This window comes from Sparus aurata, chromosome 19, assembly GCF_900880675.1.
Source record: "Sparus aurata chromosome 19, fSpaAur1.1, whole genome shotgun sequence".
Classification (NCBI taxonomy): Eukaryota; Metazoa; Chordata; class Actinopteri; order Spariformes; family Sparidae; genus Sparus; species Sparus aurata.
Window position 1 is genome coordinate 13,310,374 of NC_044205.1, and position 18,569 is coordinate 13,328,942.

Sequence of the window (18,569 nt, forward strand, 5' to 3'; positions counted from 1 at the left end):
AGCAGTGAGGAACTCAAGGTTAAAGGGTAACTCCACCAGTTTTACACATTAAACTGTATTTACAGGTTTTGGGAAGTGATACTGCAAGTCATGGCACTAAAACAAAGTTGTATAAGACTTTTGTGGCTCCTGAGAAGGCTGCATTTTATCTGATAAATATAACCTCCAGTGATGTCACCCACTGGCAAAGCTGCCTTGTGGGAAATGTAGGCGCCAGGATTTGAAGAGCAGTCCACGGGTCTGCATTGGACACCTATAACACCGTTGGACACGCCCAAAAACAAATGATCAAAAACAAGAGAGCAGAGGGGATATCACCTTTTTAAAATTTTTTATTCCACACATTCTTCTTCCTTTTTCAAAACCTGGCGCCTACATCACCCACAATGAAAGAGACAAATAACAGGTACAGTGGTTTACATGAGACCTCACAGATTTACTCTACACACAAGCAAATCAGCTCATAATGATTTACATCTCTGTGCTGCAAATACACCGGCCTCGCTCATTCAAATTATAGGAGGTGTAATTTTATATTGTGGCCACTGGTCATTTGATCCATCATCTGCCCTCTGGGAGTGTTCATGGATGGACACTGCACTATCTATGGAAGGGCCAAGCACCATGCTGTAGCTATCTACTGTCATTTATATCTTAATTTCTGAAGATTTCTTATTTGTTTTTATTTAACTTCCTTTTACTGAACCCAATGAGCATGTTTACGGCCTCACAGCTTCTGACAGTAGCCCAATAATCTTGTGCATCTGGGAGAATAAACTGTGCAGAATGTGTACGTGTGTGTGTGTGTGTGTGTGTGTGACACATATTACATATGGCAAAAACAAATAATAAATGAGATTAATGCAAAGAGGGAGACTGTGGAGATTCATTCATACAGTGTGAGACCGGTTGGGGCTGCAGTGTGCCTGGCTCACTGGGCTATCTTGTCTGATTTAGCCTGGATCAGTTCAACAAGCCTCGGCTATAAATAGACACGGCGAGTGTTCTTGGGCAGACCACCACTGTGCGTGTGTGTGTGTGTGTGAGAGAGAGAGAGAGAGAGAGAGAGAGAGAGAGAGAGAGAGAGAGAGAGAGAGAGAGAGAGAGAGAGAGAGGGAGAGAGAGTGTGTGTGTGTCTTTAAGAATTCGGCTGTAATTTGAGCCCTATAGGAAAGAGAGGGGGGGGAAGAGAAAGAGAGAGAGAGAGAGAGAGCTCACACACCAACAACAACAGCCCTCTCTCTCTCCATCATTCCTGTAATCGAGCGTCGAGCTGCACGATCCGCACCGCTGCAATTATGCACGTTATTCGGCGTTGGATGGGATTCTCGGTAAACGCCGCAAAGCAGCTGGCACAGGCACCGAGCTCCAGCCCCGCTGCATCCCCCACAACTTGTTAGCTTGTGTGTGTGTGAGTGTGTGTTGAGCAAGCAAGCAAAGCAAAGCAAAGCAAGAGGCGGGCTGTCTTCTTGTTTATCCAAAAATGACTCGACATGGCCGTGGCTCCGGCTCAACGTACGCGACGTTGCGAGCGACCCCTGCAAACCAGAACCAGCTGAGGGAGTGAGGGCGCAACTCATCTTAATGAAAGTCATAAGGTGAGTGCGATCCGGGAGCTTAGATCGTCTTCTGCGTTCACACACACACACACACACACACACACACACACACACAGACACATCCGAGCAGGCCAGTGTTATTTATTTTTTATTTTTTGACCCCCCCTCTCCTCTCCTCTTCTCTCCTCTCCTCTCCTCTCCTCTCCCTTCAACACATTTCACAGCAGCTGGCTAAGCACTGCGGCGTGAACTGGCCTTGCGTGCGCCCCGTTTTTACACCGTGTTCCTCCTGGTGCTCGGTTGGTGACATGTTTGCCTCGGCGGAGCATCTCTAGAAACGCTGTCCGGTGATGCACACAGCGAAGTTGTTGTTTTTTTGTGTTTGTTTTTTTTTTACTGGGGAGGGTGGCTGTGTCGTTTCCTCGGCGTATAAACAAAAACAACAACAACAAAAAAAGAGGTCCACCCGTTTTACGCAAGCGCATCTTTAACCTAACGCGCCACTGGTTATGGAAACATACGCTTGCAAAACAGTCTTCCAGGAAGAAACCTGTTTCTAGCCCGGCTTTGTGGAAATGGACTCCACTTCCCAGAAATAAAAATTAAGACCAGGCCTATCCTTAAGGCGGGCCCAAACATGCTGCTCTCAATCTGAATGGTTGGGACTGTGATAAATCAATGGGGCTCTGGATCACGCAGGAGTTAAAGCTCAACCTTTCCTGTGATTGCCATTTACTTTTTACAGGCTGGCATCCGCTTTGTATGCCTCGTGAGAAATGTGTTTTTTTTAGAATAATAGCACGCGTTGGGGCTGGAGCATTAAGTTTTTCTTTTATCAGCACAGATCTATAATTGCCAGACTTCTTAAAGCTTAACAGGTTTGCCAGGAAGTGTGTAAGCAGGTTGTTATCTTTTGCCTCTTGCTCTGTGGTTTCTCCTACACCGACTTAGTCACGTCCCATTCAGCCCTCAGTTTGACTTTCACAACTCATAAGAACCATGGCCAAAATTCGCCGTGTACTATGAGGTTTATAAAATTCATAAATATCTGCAAAGAGAAACGCACCCAACTCGACGAGTGTTTTGGTTTTCATGCAGCAGTTGTGTTCTCATTTATGCTTCAGCTGTTTCCTCTCTGTATCCTTAAGTCGACCTTTGTAACCATTTGCCCTTGACAACAGGGTCCGTCATGGGTCGAACAGCACGCAAACGTGTGTGTGTGTGTGTGTGTGTGTGTGTGTGTACCTAAAACAATCCCACACTGTGCTTTGTAAGAATGGCTAAAGGCAGCCCGTGGCAATCTCGCCAGTCAAAGTCATGGTATGGACCTCTCTGAATGTCCCTCCACTCACAGAAAGTCTTTTTTTGCCTTTCAGCATGCTACGTTAAAGTGCTGGTGCTCGCTGCCCACTAATGCATCGCAGGCAGGACTCTGTAGAATTGGCCTTTTTGTTCCCTGGTGACTCTTTCTTGGCTACAGTGCCTTAGTGAAGTGCGCTGTTTTGTCCTCAAGCATTTCTGTGGCGCAACAGAGGAACAAAGGCAAGGTATACAATCACCAAGGCCACGGCTCCAGGGACTGTGTGGTTTTTTTGTGTGCATGTGCTTGGAGACCGGCCTGTCGCTCGGGAGATGTAAATATGCTGTTAAAGGGAACTGAATTGGCCTCTTACAGAGTCAAATCAGGCCGATATGCAAATAACTCATAAAACAGTTAAGTGGCGTGTGCTGCGGTGAAGCCCTGTCTCTGACATACATTTACTGGCTGCTTGCCCACGTGCACGCCGATCATTTAGGTTCTCCTCCTGTCTCACAGAGAACACTCACTTTTTCAGTCGGAATTAATATTGATATGACAAATTGATTTTTTTCGGGAACAGGACTGTGCCACGCGTCACGGGCCTAGATGTTGGATTATATTGTGCACATATATGAAATGGATTTTATCGAACCGTCCCACGCTGATCACCCTTCATACCGCGTGCCCATGTTCCACTTTCGTTTTCCAACACAAGGCTGACCCGTGCCCATTTGGGATGCTCTAGCAGCAGAGCTGTGGCACCAGTCTCCCACAACCCCTTAAAATAGAAAAAAGTAACTGAGATGTTCGCCTTTTTATTATAGCCGCGCAATAAATCAACGTATAGCGCCGTTGTTAAATCACACACAAACTGGACCAACTTAACAGAAGTAAACACAGGGTATGGTGAAAAGCACATTCTTCCGTTGCAGTTGACTGGGTCTCTATGGTGAGCACAGATACAATAGATAACGGTTTTTGTTGCAGAGCTTCCTGGGAAAGTAGGTGTGTGTGTGGTTTTTTTAGAAGCTGTGTGAGCTGAAACCACAATAACTAGTCCCAGCAAACATATTGACACGCGACACTCTGTGTCAGAAGAGCCTCATTTCCTCTGTCATGTCGACCCAGGAAGCGATACTTTTACAGAATTTCGTAAAAGACTCTTTACAATTTGTAACTCCCCTCAAACAGCGGAGTTAAAGATTGACTGAGCCGTTTGTGGCAGGTGTGTTTTCTTCCTGACGGATTGTAGTTGCTGTCAGAGGTCGCCAGATAGCAATGACACCAGCTGGTTTGGTAAGTGAAAGTGTCAAGTGATACCATGGGAATATGGAATCCTTGACTTTGTGTTATAATTGCAGAGTAGACTGAATCTACGCTTATGTTACTGGCTTAAATGAAAGGAAACGATGATGGGTGACAAAAAAAACCGCATTCAAGCATCGAGTAGGGCTGCAAATTATGAGAAACGTCTGCGGTTTTTCCTCCCACTGTCCAACATTGTGATGAAGATACGACTAGCAATAAATAAACAGCAATTGAGGTGCCCATTGTAGCTCTTAGCTCCTTTCTCAGCCACCAGGTTGGCTAGCCTCGCAGTCGCCTGCCCAGTGAATCAGAATGCAGCTGACGGCTAGCTGGGGCTTCGTTTTGATTGGCTGAAAGGTTGCGAATGTGTGTATCGAGGCTTCCATCTGAGCGTGACTGCATGGTGTGCGATAATGAAAAGATTTTTCTTGCGCACCGCATCTCAGGCAGGCTTTTGCAGTGTGTCCGTCGCACAGCGTGACACATCGCAATGAAAGATGAAAATGCAATGTACCAGTCAACAAAAGCGTCAAGCTGTGGCAGGAAGTCTCATGAAAACCCTCACAGAAATGCACTGAGGTTTGTAAATGCAGGTTCAACAGTCTGTGTATGGGTGTAACAACATAATGAACACATCGAAAACATTTAAATGGATATAAGTGAGAATTTGTATCACATTTGTTGAAAAACAACAAATATTTCTGTGTGTTTTTTGTGCATTGACTAGTATTTTTGTGCAGTTACCTGTGTATAAATCACACAATGCGTTCATAAATCTGTCTGTGCGCCTTCATTAATATGGTTCTGAATTTTGTTGCTCGTTTGCAGAATGTTGAGCACGGTTAACTTCTCCAGTAATCTTTTCTAACCTCTCCCCTCCTTCTCTCCGTCCTCTCGCAGTTGGGTTGGGTGGCCATGGACCCATTCAGCCAGCTTATCCTCGCCATCTCGGTGACCAGTTTCCTCACCTTCCAGTGGCTCTTCCACAAAGTCAGCCCCTGGATGTCCACGCGCATCAGCCCCGGCTTCCTCGGCCTCAGTGACAAGCAGAAGGTGGAATGGAACTCAAGGTGACCTGAAGCGAACTCGCGCTCACGACGAGTCTGAATCTTGCCACATGCTTACATACAGCGGCGAGTGTGACGCTGGTGTTGCCCAGAGGGGGAGTGTTTCAGCCGGGTCCAGAGATATGCACCGACAGTCGGCCCACATATTTCCTGTGACACTAGTATCTGACTCACTAGTCGGTTGTGCTGTGTATTTTGCAATGTTTATGCCGGCAGCATGCTGGAAACTGAATGGAATGTTGTTTTCTTTTCAAGCCGTTTTTATCATTTCAACATACAAGAAGTGCTGTGTCACTGACCGACATAGTAAAACCTTTTTTAGTTTTTACAGATCCTCGACTCCTGAAAACTGTTCATCTATATTCCTGAACTTAAAAAAAAAAAAAAAAAAAAGGAGTTGTTCTCGGGCCCTGACACAGCTGGCCGACAGTCGGCTGTCCGCCATTGTCAGGGTTGTAGGTGAGCGTCCATGTCCCTTGTTGTTGAAGTGTGTCTGGATCTTAGTCGCCCTTGTCTGTGGCTTTTTGGCTGATTGAACATTGTCCAGAGCCCGCCTGAGAGCAAAATCCCTCAGTTCAGTTAAGCAAATCAGTAAATGAGAAGAGAAACCTTCGAAAAACGACTATAGACTATCGTTACCTGATGGCGTGAAGAGTTATTATGCATATGAATTTGATGGCCATCGCCTGCGATCTTTGCGGTGTGTTCAAGTGCAGGATTTTGTCCGGGACACAGGCAACACTCACCCTTCGTCGCCACTTGATATCGGCATATTGTTCACGACCCCATTTTCATGCCTGCTGTGGTCGTTCCTCTTCAGTATGGTATCATTTTTCCTCACCAGTTTCATGTCTGACATCATGTAGCGCAAACAGTCCGACCAGTGTAAAACAGATCCTCAGTTTAAAGTTGTAATGGTGAAGATATCACAGTTTTTTAGCAAATGATTTGATTTATTTGCCCCCCCCCAATATTCTCTTGTCCTCTGATTGTGCCTTGTGCAGGACGTTGCAGGATACATCTTATGTCGATCTGCAACAATGATACGTTTACAAAAAGTCAAGCTAACTCACCTCTTCCTTTAACAGCCACATTACCCTTGTCACATTTAATCCGCTGTACGTCTTGTCATCACAGTTCATCAGTCAAAATGAACAGACGAGCAGGGATTCTTCAGGGCCGCCGTGTTCGTGCCGATGACTGGGCCGTTTGATCAGACAACAAGTGTCATCTGCTGTCATCTGCGAGCTTGCTGTGGGAATAGTGCAGACACTGGCGAGAACAACTAAATCGGAACAAAACGATGGAGTGTGTTTGTGTCGTCAGCGACAGGGACAGACAGACAGACGGGCTGCTGTGATCTTTAGGCACCAGGGGAACGGTGAAAGCTGTAGTGTGGGTCGAAGGCCGTTGGATGTCCAGTGGGCGTGAGTGTTCAGAGAGATCCGGCCCGGTCCATCTAGCATCAATCACTCATTTTAATTCTCTCTCATATTCCTTTTATTACTCATGAGAGCACTTGTGAAATTGAAATGGTCGCGTTGGTTTATGAGCAAATGAAAACCGATGAATGGTGGAGATGGATCCGGGCTACGGGGGCTTCCCGTTGAGGCCGATGACTTCACAGATTCCGTTTAAACAGTCTTACAGTCAGTGTGGCTGTCACTCTGTCCTCCTGACTGATTGCTGAGAACTGTTAGACTGTCTCGCTGCCTTAATGACTGACTGGGACTCTGTGCCGCTCTGCCTGACCCTTCAGCAGTGTTTAATCTCTTAGTCTAATTGGTCTGAATCTGTGTGCCTCCCTGACAGGCAATCAGTTGATTCACTGCGGGTGCTAAAAATCCAGAGCAGCTCCAAGGCACTTTTCATGAATAAAGATAAATGTTCTCACGTCCATTTTTAGCATGCTTATCGTACAGAAAAATCTCTGACGTGTGTCAGCATCTGCCGTTACATGACGGGAACAGATCGTCACGGGCTGTGTTTGTTTTTTTGTTTTTTAATTTCAGGACGGTGTCGACGTTTCACGCACTGCTGGTGGGAATCTTCTGTCTCCACATCTTGTTGTTTGACGATGCCGTCAATGAAGACCCCGTCTGGTGAGAGCTTGGCTACAACGCATGTTTTTAACCTTTTACTTCAAGTACTTTTGGTTCATTGTATACAGTATGGCAAGTCTAACTTAGCATTGCCTCCAAGGCAAAGGTAAGTGCTAGATGGTAACTGTAGATTTGCATAACTCTAGCATTACATCATATACATAAGCTAGCCAACAAGTGCAAAATTAAAATCCCTTTATGTGGTTTTCATTTTAAAACGAGTGAACTGGAGATTTCAGCTCACTCAAGGAGTTACCTTCAGCTGGTGTAAAATCACCACGAAATGAGAAACCTGTTTGTATGATTCAGACAACCACTGTTTCAAAAATTGCTAAGGATTTTGGTAAATGTTCCACTGTTAATCAGTGTGAACTGCTGATATGCTGGACTAGAAAGCTACAATGGAGAGTATGACGACAACAACCAAGAGCAGCTGGGGGGATGGAGGATAGTGACAAGTGCATTTGGCCAATTTTGGGCCAAATGTTGTGGCCCTCGGCGTCTCCTTGACGTGAATGTGAATTCCCCCACTTGCTTGGAAGCGTTTCACTCATTCAGGTGCTGTCTGCCTCAGTTTCCTTTTTGATACCAACATTTATCGCTGACGTCAGAGACCTTCAACACCTACACTAATGGACTTTAGAATTTAATCTAACAAACCCAGTCAAACCAAATGTGCTCTATTTATTTTTCAACAGGGGGGATCCTACACTGGTGAAGACTAATGTTGCCATCACAACAGGCTACCTCATATCTGGTAAGAGAAACACACACAAGTGATGTTTGTGGAAGTGAGGCCAAAAGAACACACACGTTATCTTGATGCTTAGATGACTAATTTGATTCAGGGCACTCTGACCTTCTTATTTGTGCTTTAATTGTTTTGATTGCGGCAATAACGTGTTATCTCTCTTTCCTCTGTACTTTTGTTTTCCAGATCTGCTGCTAATATTTTACTATTGGAAGGCGATAGGCGACAAGTTTTTTGTAATTCACCATCTGGCAGCGTTGTATGCTTACTACTATGTACTGGTGAGTGCCCTATTGTCCAATAGCAGAACGTGCAGGCAAGATGGGAAGGAGACAACCAAGGGTGAACAGCTGTGTCCTGTCAAGTTGAGTTTTTTTAACAAACGCAAGTGTCCTTGACCGTCCCCACGCAGCCATGCTGCTCCTATATACTGTAGGCGAGGTAAATATGCACAAGGCAAGGTCAGCAAACACAGCAGGGAAGGAAACCTTATGGGTGTTTAAAATCCACCCTTCCATGCTCTCAGTAAAAGCGGCAAAAAAAGCTTCATTTTGTGAGTTACAGTAATCAGTGTCCGTAAAAGATTGTACATTCCAGCAGGTGTCATTGTCTGCCTGCCCTGTTTTAGCGACATCTACATGTATAAGTATCAACTGGCTGTATTTTTTTTTTGTTTTTAAAGTATCCATGGTGCGGTCAAGACTGCAGGAACAACCATGGTCAAGTAAGTGTGTCGTTTTATTCAGGTTTAGAGCTTCCGTGCAAAGGCCCTGCCACCACTGACCCTCTGAAGATGCCAGCTCAGCTTCTAGGTTTAGGAAAGTCTAGGAGAGCTGTGTTAGTGTCGTGTATCACTTTTGCAAAAATCACCTATGGCAGGGCCTGATTCTAATTTCGCAACAAATTAGTGACTCATTACTTGTTGCTGCACCGCTTGTATACAGTTGGCCCTTATCTTTGTATGGACATAGTTTAATGTACTCGGTGTCTTTGGGCAGTGCTGTTCACTCTTGGTTTAATCTGAAACCCTCTAGGTCGCCAGGATCTGTGGATAATTACTATGGAAATGAATGACTATGGTATTTTTTGCATGGAATGCTCAATGATGGTACTGGCTGACGACCCCTCCCTCCCCCCTCACCTTTGCCCCTACAATTTCTGTGCTTTCTGTTTGTTCTACTGACCCCCTTCAGTGTTGTGTGAATCCGACGTAAGCTGAACCTCTCCAAGCTTAGCGCAGCTGAATGCCTAAATGTAACCACTGTGTGCATGCTGGCAGTTCTACACAGACAGGGTTCTTTTTTCTTGTCACTGTGCATGCCAACAAACAGTTCTAATTACTTACCTGCCTATCTACAGTACCTTCCACCTGTCTGTTTTTGTGCCAAATTCTAGTTTTGCCTCCTCTTTCTCCTCCTCACACTTGTCCCGACCGATGAGAGAAAAAACTGACAAAGCTGCTCAGATAATGTCAACCACATGAGCCCAGGTGCATCACCGAATAGCCAGGCCCTTGTCGATGGGACTTACTGTTGTTAATGTCCTCAAAGTCAGATTTATTTTAGTTAAGCAAACGTACAGAGAGTTCCCCTCAACACATGTTGTGTATTTTCTATAAAGAAAGAAAATGCTGAAGGACATACAGTGTGTGCTGCTCTGCCTCTGAGTCCCCATACTGAAACTGATCTTGGATTTTTGTATTTTTTTAAATGCCTCCCACTGATTTGCCAATACTCTGGCAAATTATTACACAATCTTGGCAAACAGCTGTAAAGCACTTTGGACGTTTAGTTCAACGACAATATTTAGCGTCAACCACTTGCTGTCCAGATTTTCATCCTACCCCACCTACACCCCCGTTATTGGCTGGATTTACGGATTTTCTTTTTTTTTTTTTCTCCTTTCAATGTGACACAAAATCATGTTGGCATCCATTATTATGTCTGTCTTCATTGCTTTGTTAATGAGGTCCACCTTTCTGTGTCTGAAACAAAAAAAGGATAAGATTAAAGCAGTGTCACATCCTTGTTGATTTTTTATAACTGACTGTAAATCCAGCCTGTCAGCGAGAGAACCAGAGCAAGCACCTGTATCGAAAACTGTTAGGTAAATGAGACGAAGTAGGCCATACTGTTACTGGACACTCACGACTGTTCCCTCAGACTAGATGTGAATTTCATGTGGGATAACAGAATGATTGCGCCTCATTAGTCCCCCCCCCCCCCCCCCCCCCCCCCCCCCCCCCCCCCCCCCCCCCCCCCCGTGGTAGGAATAAGACGTAGCCATATCACTTTTTGCCGTGAAAACGATCAAATTGGCTAACCCTTGGTGTCATTTTCATTTTGATTTGGTCTTGTACCCGGTCAAATTCTGTCGTATTTTGTCAAAGTCTCTTATTAATTAATGTGTTGAGTGTGTTTATGTGGAAGTATTCATGTCAAATACCCAATGAATTCTACCTACTCAATATTAAACAATGAGGCACGCAGCCAAATTAAGAATTTGATTTATTATTTAGAATATAAATGCAAATCAGCTTAGTTTCACGAGCCTGTTGCTACGTTTTGATTAACGATTAGTCAGTCACTAATGTCATGGTGAAAACAGTGTACAAGTCAGTGTGTGATTTTTTTTTTTTTTTTAACACAATAGGAATCTGTCTTGTGTGTGTTTTTAACCGTCAAGTATAGCTTTAATCAAAAAAGAGAATGGAAGCGTAATGTAACAACTGCTGTGTAAATACTAGATGCATGCTTTCTTCTCAGTGTCGTAAGTGTTGCTTTTTATTTGCTTCCAATCGTGGTGGCATCTTTTCTTTTTTTCTTTTCTTCTAATATATCTGTCTGTCTGTCTCTGTGTCCTCTGCTGACTTTTAACATAAATAGCCCCTTCTTCAAACCCTACATGCAAAAACTACCAACATCAAGTCGGGTTGTGTCATGCAAAAACTACCAAAAAAGGGTTGTGTGTCATTTTTTCGAAAACAAAAAAACAAAAACCCAGAGCAGGTCTCGATCTAGATGGGGAACTTCCTTATTCCTGTCTTGTCTGCTGCTATTGCTGTTGTGTTGCACTGAGCAGATACGATGCCCAGTCACAGTATGGACTTACCAGTTCCTAGGGGTACTAGCATGCTCGTGCTAGGTGTAAAGTTCCCATCACATGGTAGAAAAAGTGAAATGCAGATGTACCCTGTTTGTATCACATAGTAAGTATTTTACAATGACCAGCTCTTGTTTCAGCTCTGACGGTAAGTCTTCTCTCACATGCTGTAAAAAGGAAATCAGGCCACTAACCAAATAACCTTGAATTATAGTGGAATATAGTTGAATACTGTGATTTGTATCTTAATTTGTGGGTTTGACTTTAGCTCTGAATTCATACGGTCTGGGCTTAAAACACAAGATCAGTTTTCGAACACACGAGTCAAATTGTCTAATTTGCACCTAAAATTAAGACAAACATCTAAGCACTCAGTCGCTGTGAGTGTTTTCAGAGAACACTTAATTGAAATTTATTTGGCTGATGGCAATTTTGACACCATTATTTCAGTCTGAGTGCTTGATGTTCAAAGCTGATTTAGCAAAGGCTGGCCAGGTCAACAATGTTTAAAGATGGGGAGTCCTGAAAACATCTTGGTCTTAAGCAGGAGCGGAAATCCGGGAAAATTCTGACCGCACCGAAAAATCCTGTACTTTTCCTTCAAACTTGCTCGCTATCTCTCTGTCTGACGTATGTCATTATCCTGTAGGGTCATGCCATTAGACGAGGGGCCGCTCATTTATACCCCTACATTTCTGTAAATAGACTTGACCTGCGATTGGTTCATTGGATAAACGCAGAGCGATAGGCTCTGGAAAAACGCATGTCCCATTCCCAGGAGGCTTTGCTCCATTCTGTGTTGATTTAAGAGCAAATAAACAAGTTAAATTGCAGGTCGTTTTTTTAATTTGTGATCATGAAAGTTCTGTAATGCCTGAATAAGAAGAATTAAATTAAGATAGGCTAAAGATAGTTAAGATCAGCTTAAGATGGTGATAGAATAATAATAAGATCTGTGGGCCGGTTCACGCAAGTTCATCGGCCGGCCGACCAGGAAAACTCCCCATCATCCCGATTGCCACTCCGCCCCTGGTCTTAAGATCATCTTCACTGTATTTAGCAGAAGCTGAATGAAGTGCGGTTTTGTAAAGCAGAATTGAAATAAAGCCATGGCTGCTTATCTTGTTGTAGGATCACTTAAAGGCTCCAAAGTGGCTTCTGTCTGGGTCCAAAACTACTATCAGTGATTTCTACATTTAACTGACCAGGCAGTATTACAGATTTATTGTTAGTCATATTAATGAAGCACCCATGATTTAGCTCTGACTTCAAGGTGGATAAAACCTTCTGAAGGTGATCTCACACCTAAAACAACATGGTGTTCAGGGCCCGATCTCCTAAACAATTACTGGTCTTGCAGTGAAACACTGTGCTTTTTATTCTGCATGGCTTTTGATTGCCCATTTAAATAGCGGCTGGCTGAATGTATGTATGGTTGTACAGTATGTATAAGCCTGTGCTGTCTTGGTATCTGCTCAATTACCTTTCTATAGTACATTGTCTAACAGTATGGTTTTCTTCAATGTGTGAGATAGCAATAGTTTGTATATAGTCTGTTATAAGGATGCATCTGTGATTATTACCTTAACACTTGGGTGAAGTGATTATTATATTAATACCTGCAAAAATGCTCCATGTTATGGGACATTTGTGCATGTTGCCTCTTGTGTTTTGTTTTGTTTTTATGAGGTAGATGAGAGAAAATGTTTTCTCCACTTTACCGTAATATTTAGACACCTAATGTGAGGCAAAGCCATTTACTGTCTCACCAGAAGCCTGCCTTGTCATGAGTTGCCATGATAAAATGTTGGCAGTTTAAGCAGTTTGCAAGCCTGCATATGTTCAAATTGCATCAGGGCACCTAAAGTTTAGCAGTTTATTTTTTAAACCTTTTACGCCTGTTGACAATCATTTACACAATGTCTTAAAGAGGTCATATTATGCTTTTTGAGGTTTTTCCTATCCTGTACTGTGTTATAGCAGCATTTCTGTGAATGTAAAAGGTTTGTTAAGTGAAAAAGCCCAAAGTCCACACCAAAGAGAGTTACTCTCTCCCACAGAAAACACTGCTCCTGCACTGCCTGAACCGCCTGGTTTAGAGTCCAGCCTTTACTACCCTCACATGTGTCCATCACTATGTAACAGGCGTTATATGAACATATATATCTATGTATATTATAAAATATATACGGCTGTACCGCAGCCATGCTCAACAGCTGAAGCGGTGGTGTTTTGGATCAATTATAACTCTTCAGATCACACAACCTTGCTTGGCATTCCCCGCCCTACTCTGCCTCTGATTGGCTACATCCTGTCCTTAGGTAATGTGCATGTGCAACTCTCATCAAAGATTGAACAGATGTGAGATGTCCCACTCCACAGCTAAAATGGAGTGTTGAAGACACAGTTTGAAAAGATTGGGAAGCAATGCACCATATGAGAAAAATAATGTGCTTTTTGAAAATGAAAGTATGTACACCTACATCTACTAAAATAAAATAAAATAAAATAAATAAAAGTATGAACATGGAAATTTGCAGAACATGACTTCTTTAAGACATTTCAATTAAAATGTGTTATTGGGCGCCTCTAAACTATGTGCAAGAAGTACGTTTGGAGCCCAAAGTTTTCCACCCTTTACCAAATGTTATTTATTTGTCTAAACCTAAACAAACTGTGATCACAGCATTGTCACAACATAAGATTGAAAATGTTACGTAAATAGATTATTAAGTTTGAACATAACCGTGTTATACAGAAAAATACATACGCAGAGAGTTACTGGTCATGTGACCACATTACATTTGAGGTTGATACTCGCGGTTCCCTGAGCATGATTTATTGAGATTTTTGAAAATAGTCACACTGTTCTGTTACAAAATACTTAAGCTTAAATAATCTGAAGATTGGTCAAAATTTCAACACACAATATATCAGATAATCAAGCTGATGAGTTGTGGTCAGCATATTTATGCTCCCCACGGAATGAACCCTTTGATTTAAAGTCAAATGTGTCAACAAGCCTTTAAGGTGAACAAAAGTCTTTTTCAAATGTTCTAAGGCAATACACCTGCTCTTTTACACACCACCAGCTCTTTATTTCCCCCCCCCCCCCCCGTTAAATGAAGCGAATGAATCATTACAAAGTCGTATTAAAGGCCGGGCTAATTTTGGCACACAAAACATGAAGGAATAATTGTGTGCCCTCAAGGAGAAGGCTCTTTTTTTAAATCTGCCAAATAGGTCTATATTTGGTGAGGGCCTAATCTAATTTTAGACCTGAATTCCCCACACTGTAAAAGCATTTCTTGAAAAATGAAATGTGATTTAGTTATGTCTGAAGATGCTTTGAATTGTAGACATGCTGTACCTTAGTTACCTAGTTACTCCGAGGAGCAGGCGGATCTAAATGACTTGGTGTCTTGTTTTTGTCCCTTTCATGTTTTGTGGTCTTCCTGTTCTTACCTTGTTCTTCCAGGGCCAAGGAATGTTGCCTTATTTTGCTAACTTCCGTCTGCTTGCTGAGTTTTCTACACCATGTGTGAACCAGCGGTACGTACCTGCTTTACGGATGAGCCGGGCTTGGGGTCTTTAAATACAGGATTGAAGCTCAATTTATTGAGATTTATTTCTTGAGATAATATGTCAGAATGTGTGCTAATTGTTAGGCATTTTAATCACGTGATGAATCCACCTCTTGTTGCATGTTCTCTTTGTGTGAAACTGGTTCTGGGAGATTATGTTAAGCCATTTATCTTGATAAAGCTGAAGTTGAACGCACCTTAGAGAACAGTCACGTAACAGCTTTCAAGTGTCAAGTTACTAGTGATTGTCTTCAGCATTTCCTCTATTGCTGCTAGACTCTGTTTCTTAACTATGTTTTGTGTTTCAGCTGGTTCTTTGAGGTACTTGGTTACCCCAAGTCCTCCCGGCCCAACATGGCAAATGGCGTTGCCATGGCAGTCATTTTTTTCATGGTCCGCATCGCTGTCATGCCAGTCTACTACAGTCGTATGTACGCGGTCTATGGCACTGAAGCCTTCTACCTGGTGCCCTGGGGTGGCCGTGTAGCCTGGATCTGCTCCAGTATCTGCTTGGACATCATGAACATCATGTGGATGCATAAGATTGCCCGCGGCTGCTACAGAGTGCTGCGGTCGGCACGCCGGAGCAAAGTCGCCACACCTCAGGAGAATGGGAAGACGGATTAAGGGAACCAGGGTGTCAGTGGTGAGGAAATGCCACGCAGAGACAAAATGATGTCACTCTCAGTGCGTTGGCGAGCGGCAGCTCGGACAATCGCCTGTCATACGTGGGACAAGTGATATCACAGGACTGAATGTAATGAGGGAAATTGAGAAATTCTTTTTGAACGCGGGCACAGTCACTGAGACGTACAGATGGACCGTTCATCAGGCCATGCCTAAGCCATGAAATGACCTCTTAGCAATACCCTGTGTGCATGGCCAATTATTTTTCTCTCGAACAATTTATCACTACACAAAAGAGGTCGTCCTGGGACAATGGACTGTTAGCCCAACCACAAATTGTCAAAAAGTTTACCTTTCTTTAAGTACGTAGTGCGCAACAAAAGACTTCAAAATGTTTTTTATTCTATTATTACTGTTGACTGAGTCCCGGAATAAAACATGATGAAATATGACATTGATGACGCAGCAAAGACCTCGAAAGCATTCAGTGATTCATTGATGGTCAGTGCCATAAAATTATCGTCACATGCCTGTTGAGGAGAGGGTTTCTCTTTCCTCAGTAGATCTTGAGTTAAATTTGCAGGGATTGATTGACACCAGAGGAGATTACATTAAGTGCAATCACAGAGAAGAACAAGTGCAGATAAATCAGTTCAACACTCACCCGCTGTCATTCAGTTAAGAGGTTCATTTAAAAAGCCAGCCCTTTGAGACTTTTATCAGAATATTGTGATTCTTGGTTTACTTTGCATTTGAATGATTAACTTGGGTAACGTAGGGTTGAACGGCATCAGTACGCTGCATGTAGTCCTTTTACTTTTGTCTTGCTGGCGTCAAGGCAAATAGTTTTTTAAAGATCCAAACTATTAAACTGTCTTTAATGAAAAGGAGACTTGTGTACAGAGTACCTTAGACACGCTAAAAGGGAAACTGAATGTCAACGCTGTGTGTCCGCTGACATTAAACAATGCAAGAACGTCAATTTTCCTCACAGAAATATAGAGGCGACTGATGGCAATAGCTTTTTAAGTCCCCCGTGAGTTGATGTGTATACAACCTGATATGTCACAGAATGGGGAAAAATGTCATAGAGATATGTTGTTGATGCTGTTTGATGGGAGCCAGCAATTATATTTATTTCACATTGTGCAATGCATGTTCAGGGGTGAAAGTGACCTGAAGTTGTCATAGGAAAACCTTTCCCATCCAGAGTGCGGACAGAGAGCAGCTGCTTTGAAATGTGTATTTATACAGGGTCGGTGGGAGAGCTGTTGACCTTGGGTTCAAAGAATATCCACAATATTTCCATTGAATTTACCCCTGGGCAACATTTGCCGACCAGCTTTATGCTGCTATGTTTGTTTTCATCGAAGGAATTTTAGCCAGCCAGTTCAATTCAGTACACGTTTTGGGTACTTTCATTTAAAAATCAAATGGGTTTGTTTCTGCAGGTTTGAGTTTCATGTCAAATCAACGATAATAATCAGTGTTTCAGATGGTAATAGTTCTCTATCTGTTCAAAACACTTTACCTGTTTCAGAACAGTGTGACAGATTCCATCTCATATTACGTATGATTTCCAGCCAGCTGTTAAACGGAGCGCTCTCCCATATTTATTCATCAGATGGATGTGAGGATGCTGTGGATATGGCAAAGCGGTCACGTTGATTTAAAGGTTCAGAGGTTTTTAAAGAAAAATGCATCACTTGATCAAATTTAAAAGTCACAATTCATCGATGTTTTATGAAACATCTACTTGAATTTTCATTCTAAATGTACCTTTTGAGCTGTACATCAAAAGCTTCTGTCAAATGTTTTATGAAGCAGAAACGGGGGATGGCTAGTTTTCGAGGGTACGCCTTTCCACGTTCAGCGTTTGATTTTGTTGCCTTTTTAAAGAAAAACAAACTAATGATTGCACAGTGAATATTTTGTTAAAACTCCTCACTGCACTGAAAAATGTGTCATTATTTGGTGATTTACTTTGTGTTTTTCCATGTCTGATGCCTGTCTAACGTGGTAGTTTGGCCTTTGTGATAGATCGGTTTCAAATGTAAAACCAAGAGGCTTTCTAAGGCTGGTTGTTTTAGTGCTTTTGTTTTTGTTATGGCTTTAAAATGTCAAAGATTTATGTATTTGTGCCAGTGCTTAAGCCATTACTTCCATTTTTAAACCCATGAGCATTTGCATACAACAGTGCCAACTTGATTTGATGGTTTAGATGGACTCTGTTCGCATTTACGCCGTGGCTAGTCACTGCTCAGCTTAGTTTGGCCTGGTCAGAGTGAAGGACTGCTTTCAGTCACACCTTTGACTACAGGCAGTATGCTTGACACAGGGCAGACTTGACATGGGTGCATGTCATCTACATTACATGTGGATATCACTATCTCACATCTTAGAAAAGAGTCAGGATGTTATATTGTATTGATGTAATATTTCACTGGAGTTAAATGGAAATCATGTGAGAGTTTCAGGACAGCAGGCCACTTCTGGTAGAACCAGCGGTGAGGCTCTGTGTGACAAGGTCATGCATGGTCAATATTCTTCTTCATGCACCCTCTATAATTGCATGTGGTATTGCATGGGGATTGCACTGTAAACAAAAAAGCATATACATTTGCAAGGCAAATTTTGTTCTCCGTTTTCTTTTACTTAGTACATAATGTTTACTACATGAAAACGTTATTCTTGTACTATGCCACATAATGTAACCCACAGATGATGACGATGATGATGATGATGATGATGTGATGAGAACATCACAAGGCAGATAATAGTATAATATCCAGCACAGAAATAATCAGTAAGGGAATACTTGAATACTACTCAACACAGTTTGCCACAGTACGAGCATTCTGCATTATATGCGTACCATTGTCTTTAATTTATTAATCCAAAAGAGGCAGACATAAAACAACGCAGATGCTGAGGTAACGGATAGCGCACGGTGCTGCTGTCAGCTAGTTAAACTGCTGTTGGTGTTTCTGTTCTGAATGTTGTGTGGTGGAGAGATGTGAGTCGGTGGAGTGTTAAGTGACATTCTATGAATGTAATGGAGAAGAGCAAATATTTGTCATTTACATTTACATTTGTTCTTTACAATAAATGCCAAATTAACTCATGTGATGGCCGTAATTCGGGCTCTTAATTGTCGTGCTCGTTCAAT

At 42.7% G+C, this 18,569-nt stretch overlaps 1 protein-coding gene across 2 annotated transcripts; it reads left to right on the forward strand.

Annotated features, from left to right (window-relative positions):
• The first annotated feature begins 1,155 nt into the window (after positions 1 to 1,155).
• On the forward strand, positions 1,156 to 18,525 carry LOC115569538 (TLC domain-containing protein 4-B-like). 2 transcript variants are annotated; one of them, XM_030397480.1, is made up of 8 exons: positions 1,156 to 1,598; positions 5,068 to 5,237; positions 7,247 to 7,336; positions 8,035 to 8,093; positions 8,274 to 8,368; positions 8,770 to 8,811; positions 14,668 to 14,741; positions 15,082 to 18,525. In XM_030397480.1, the coding sequence occupies exons 2-8, from the start codon at positions 5,083 to 5,085 to the stop codon at positions 15,398 to 15,400; spliced, it is 834 nt and encodes a 277-aa protein (XP_030253340.1). In that variant the 5' UTR covers positions 1,156 to 1,598; positions 5,068 to 5,082; the 3' UTR covers positions 15,401 to 18,525. The 2 variants fall into 2 exon arrangements, with proteins under 2 accessions (XP_030253340.1, XP_030253341.1); XM_030397481.1 differs by lacking the exon at positions 8,770 to 8,811 and having other exon boundaries at positions 1,161 to 1,598.
• The last annotated feature ends 44 nt before the right edge of the window (positions 18,526 to 18,569 follow it).

Bases quoted from the DNA above. Each gene is read 5' to 3' on its own strand.
- LOC115569538 (XM_030397480.1), top strand. From the start codon at position 5,083: ATGGACCCATTCAGCCAGCTTATCCTCGCCATCTCGGTGACCAGTTTC. The intron at 8,094-8,273 runs GTAAGAGAAACA...TTTGTTTTCCAG, and splicing joins AACAGGCTACCTCATATCTG to ATCTGCTGCTAATATTTTAC. The intron at 14,742-15,081 runs GTACGTACCTGC...TTTGTGTTTCAG, and splicing joins ACACCATGTGTGAACCAGCG to CTGGTTCTTTGAGGTACTTG.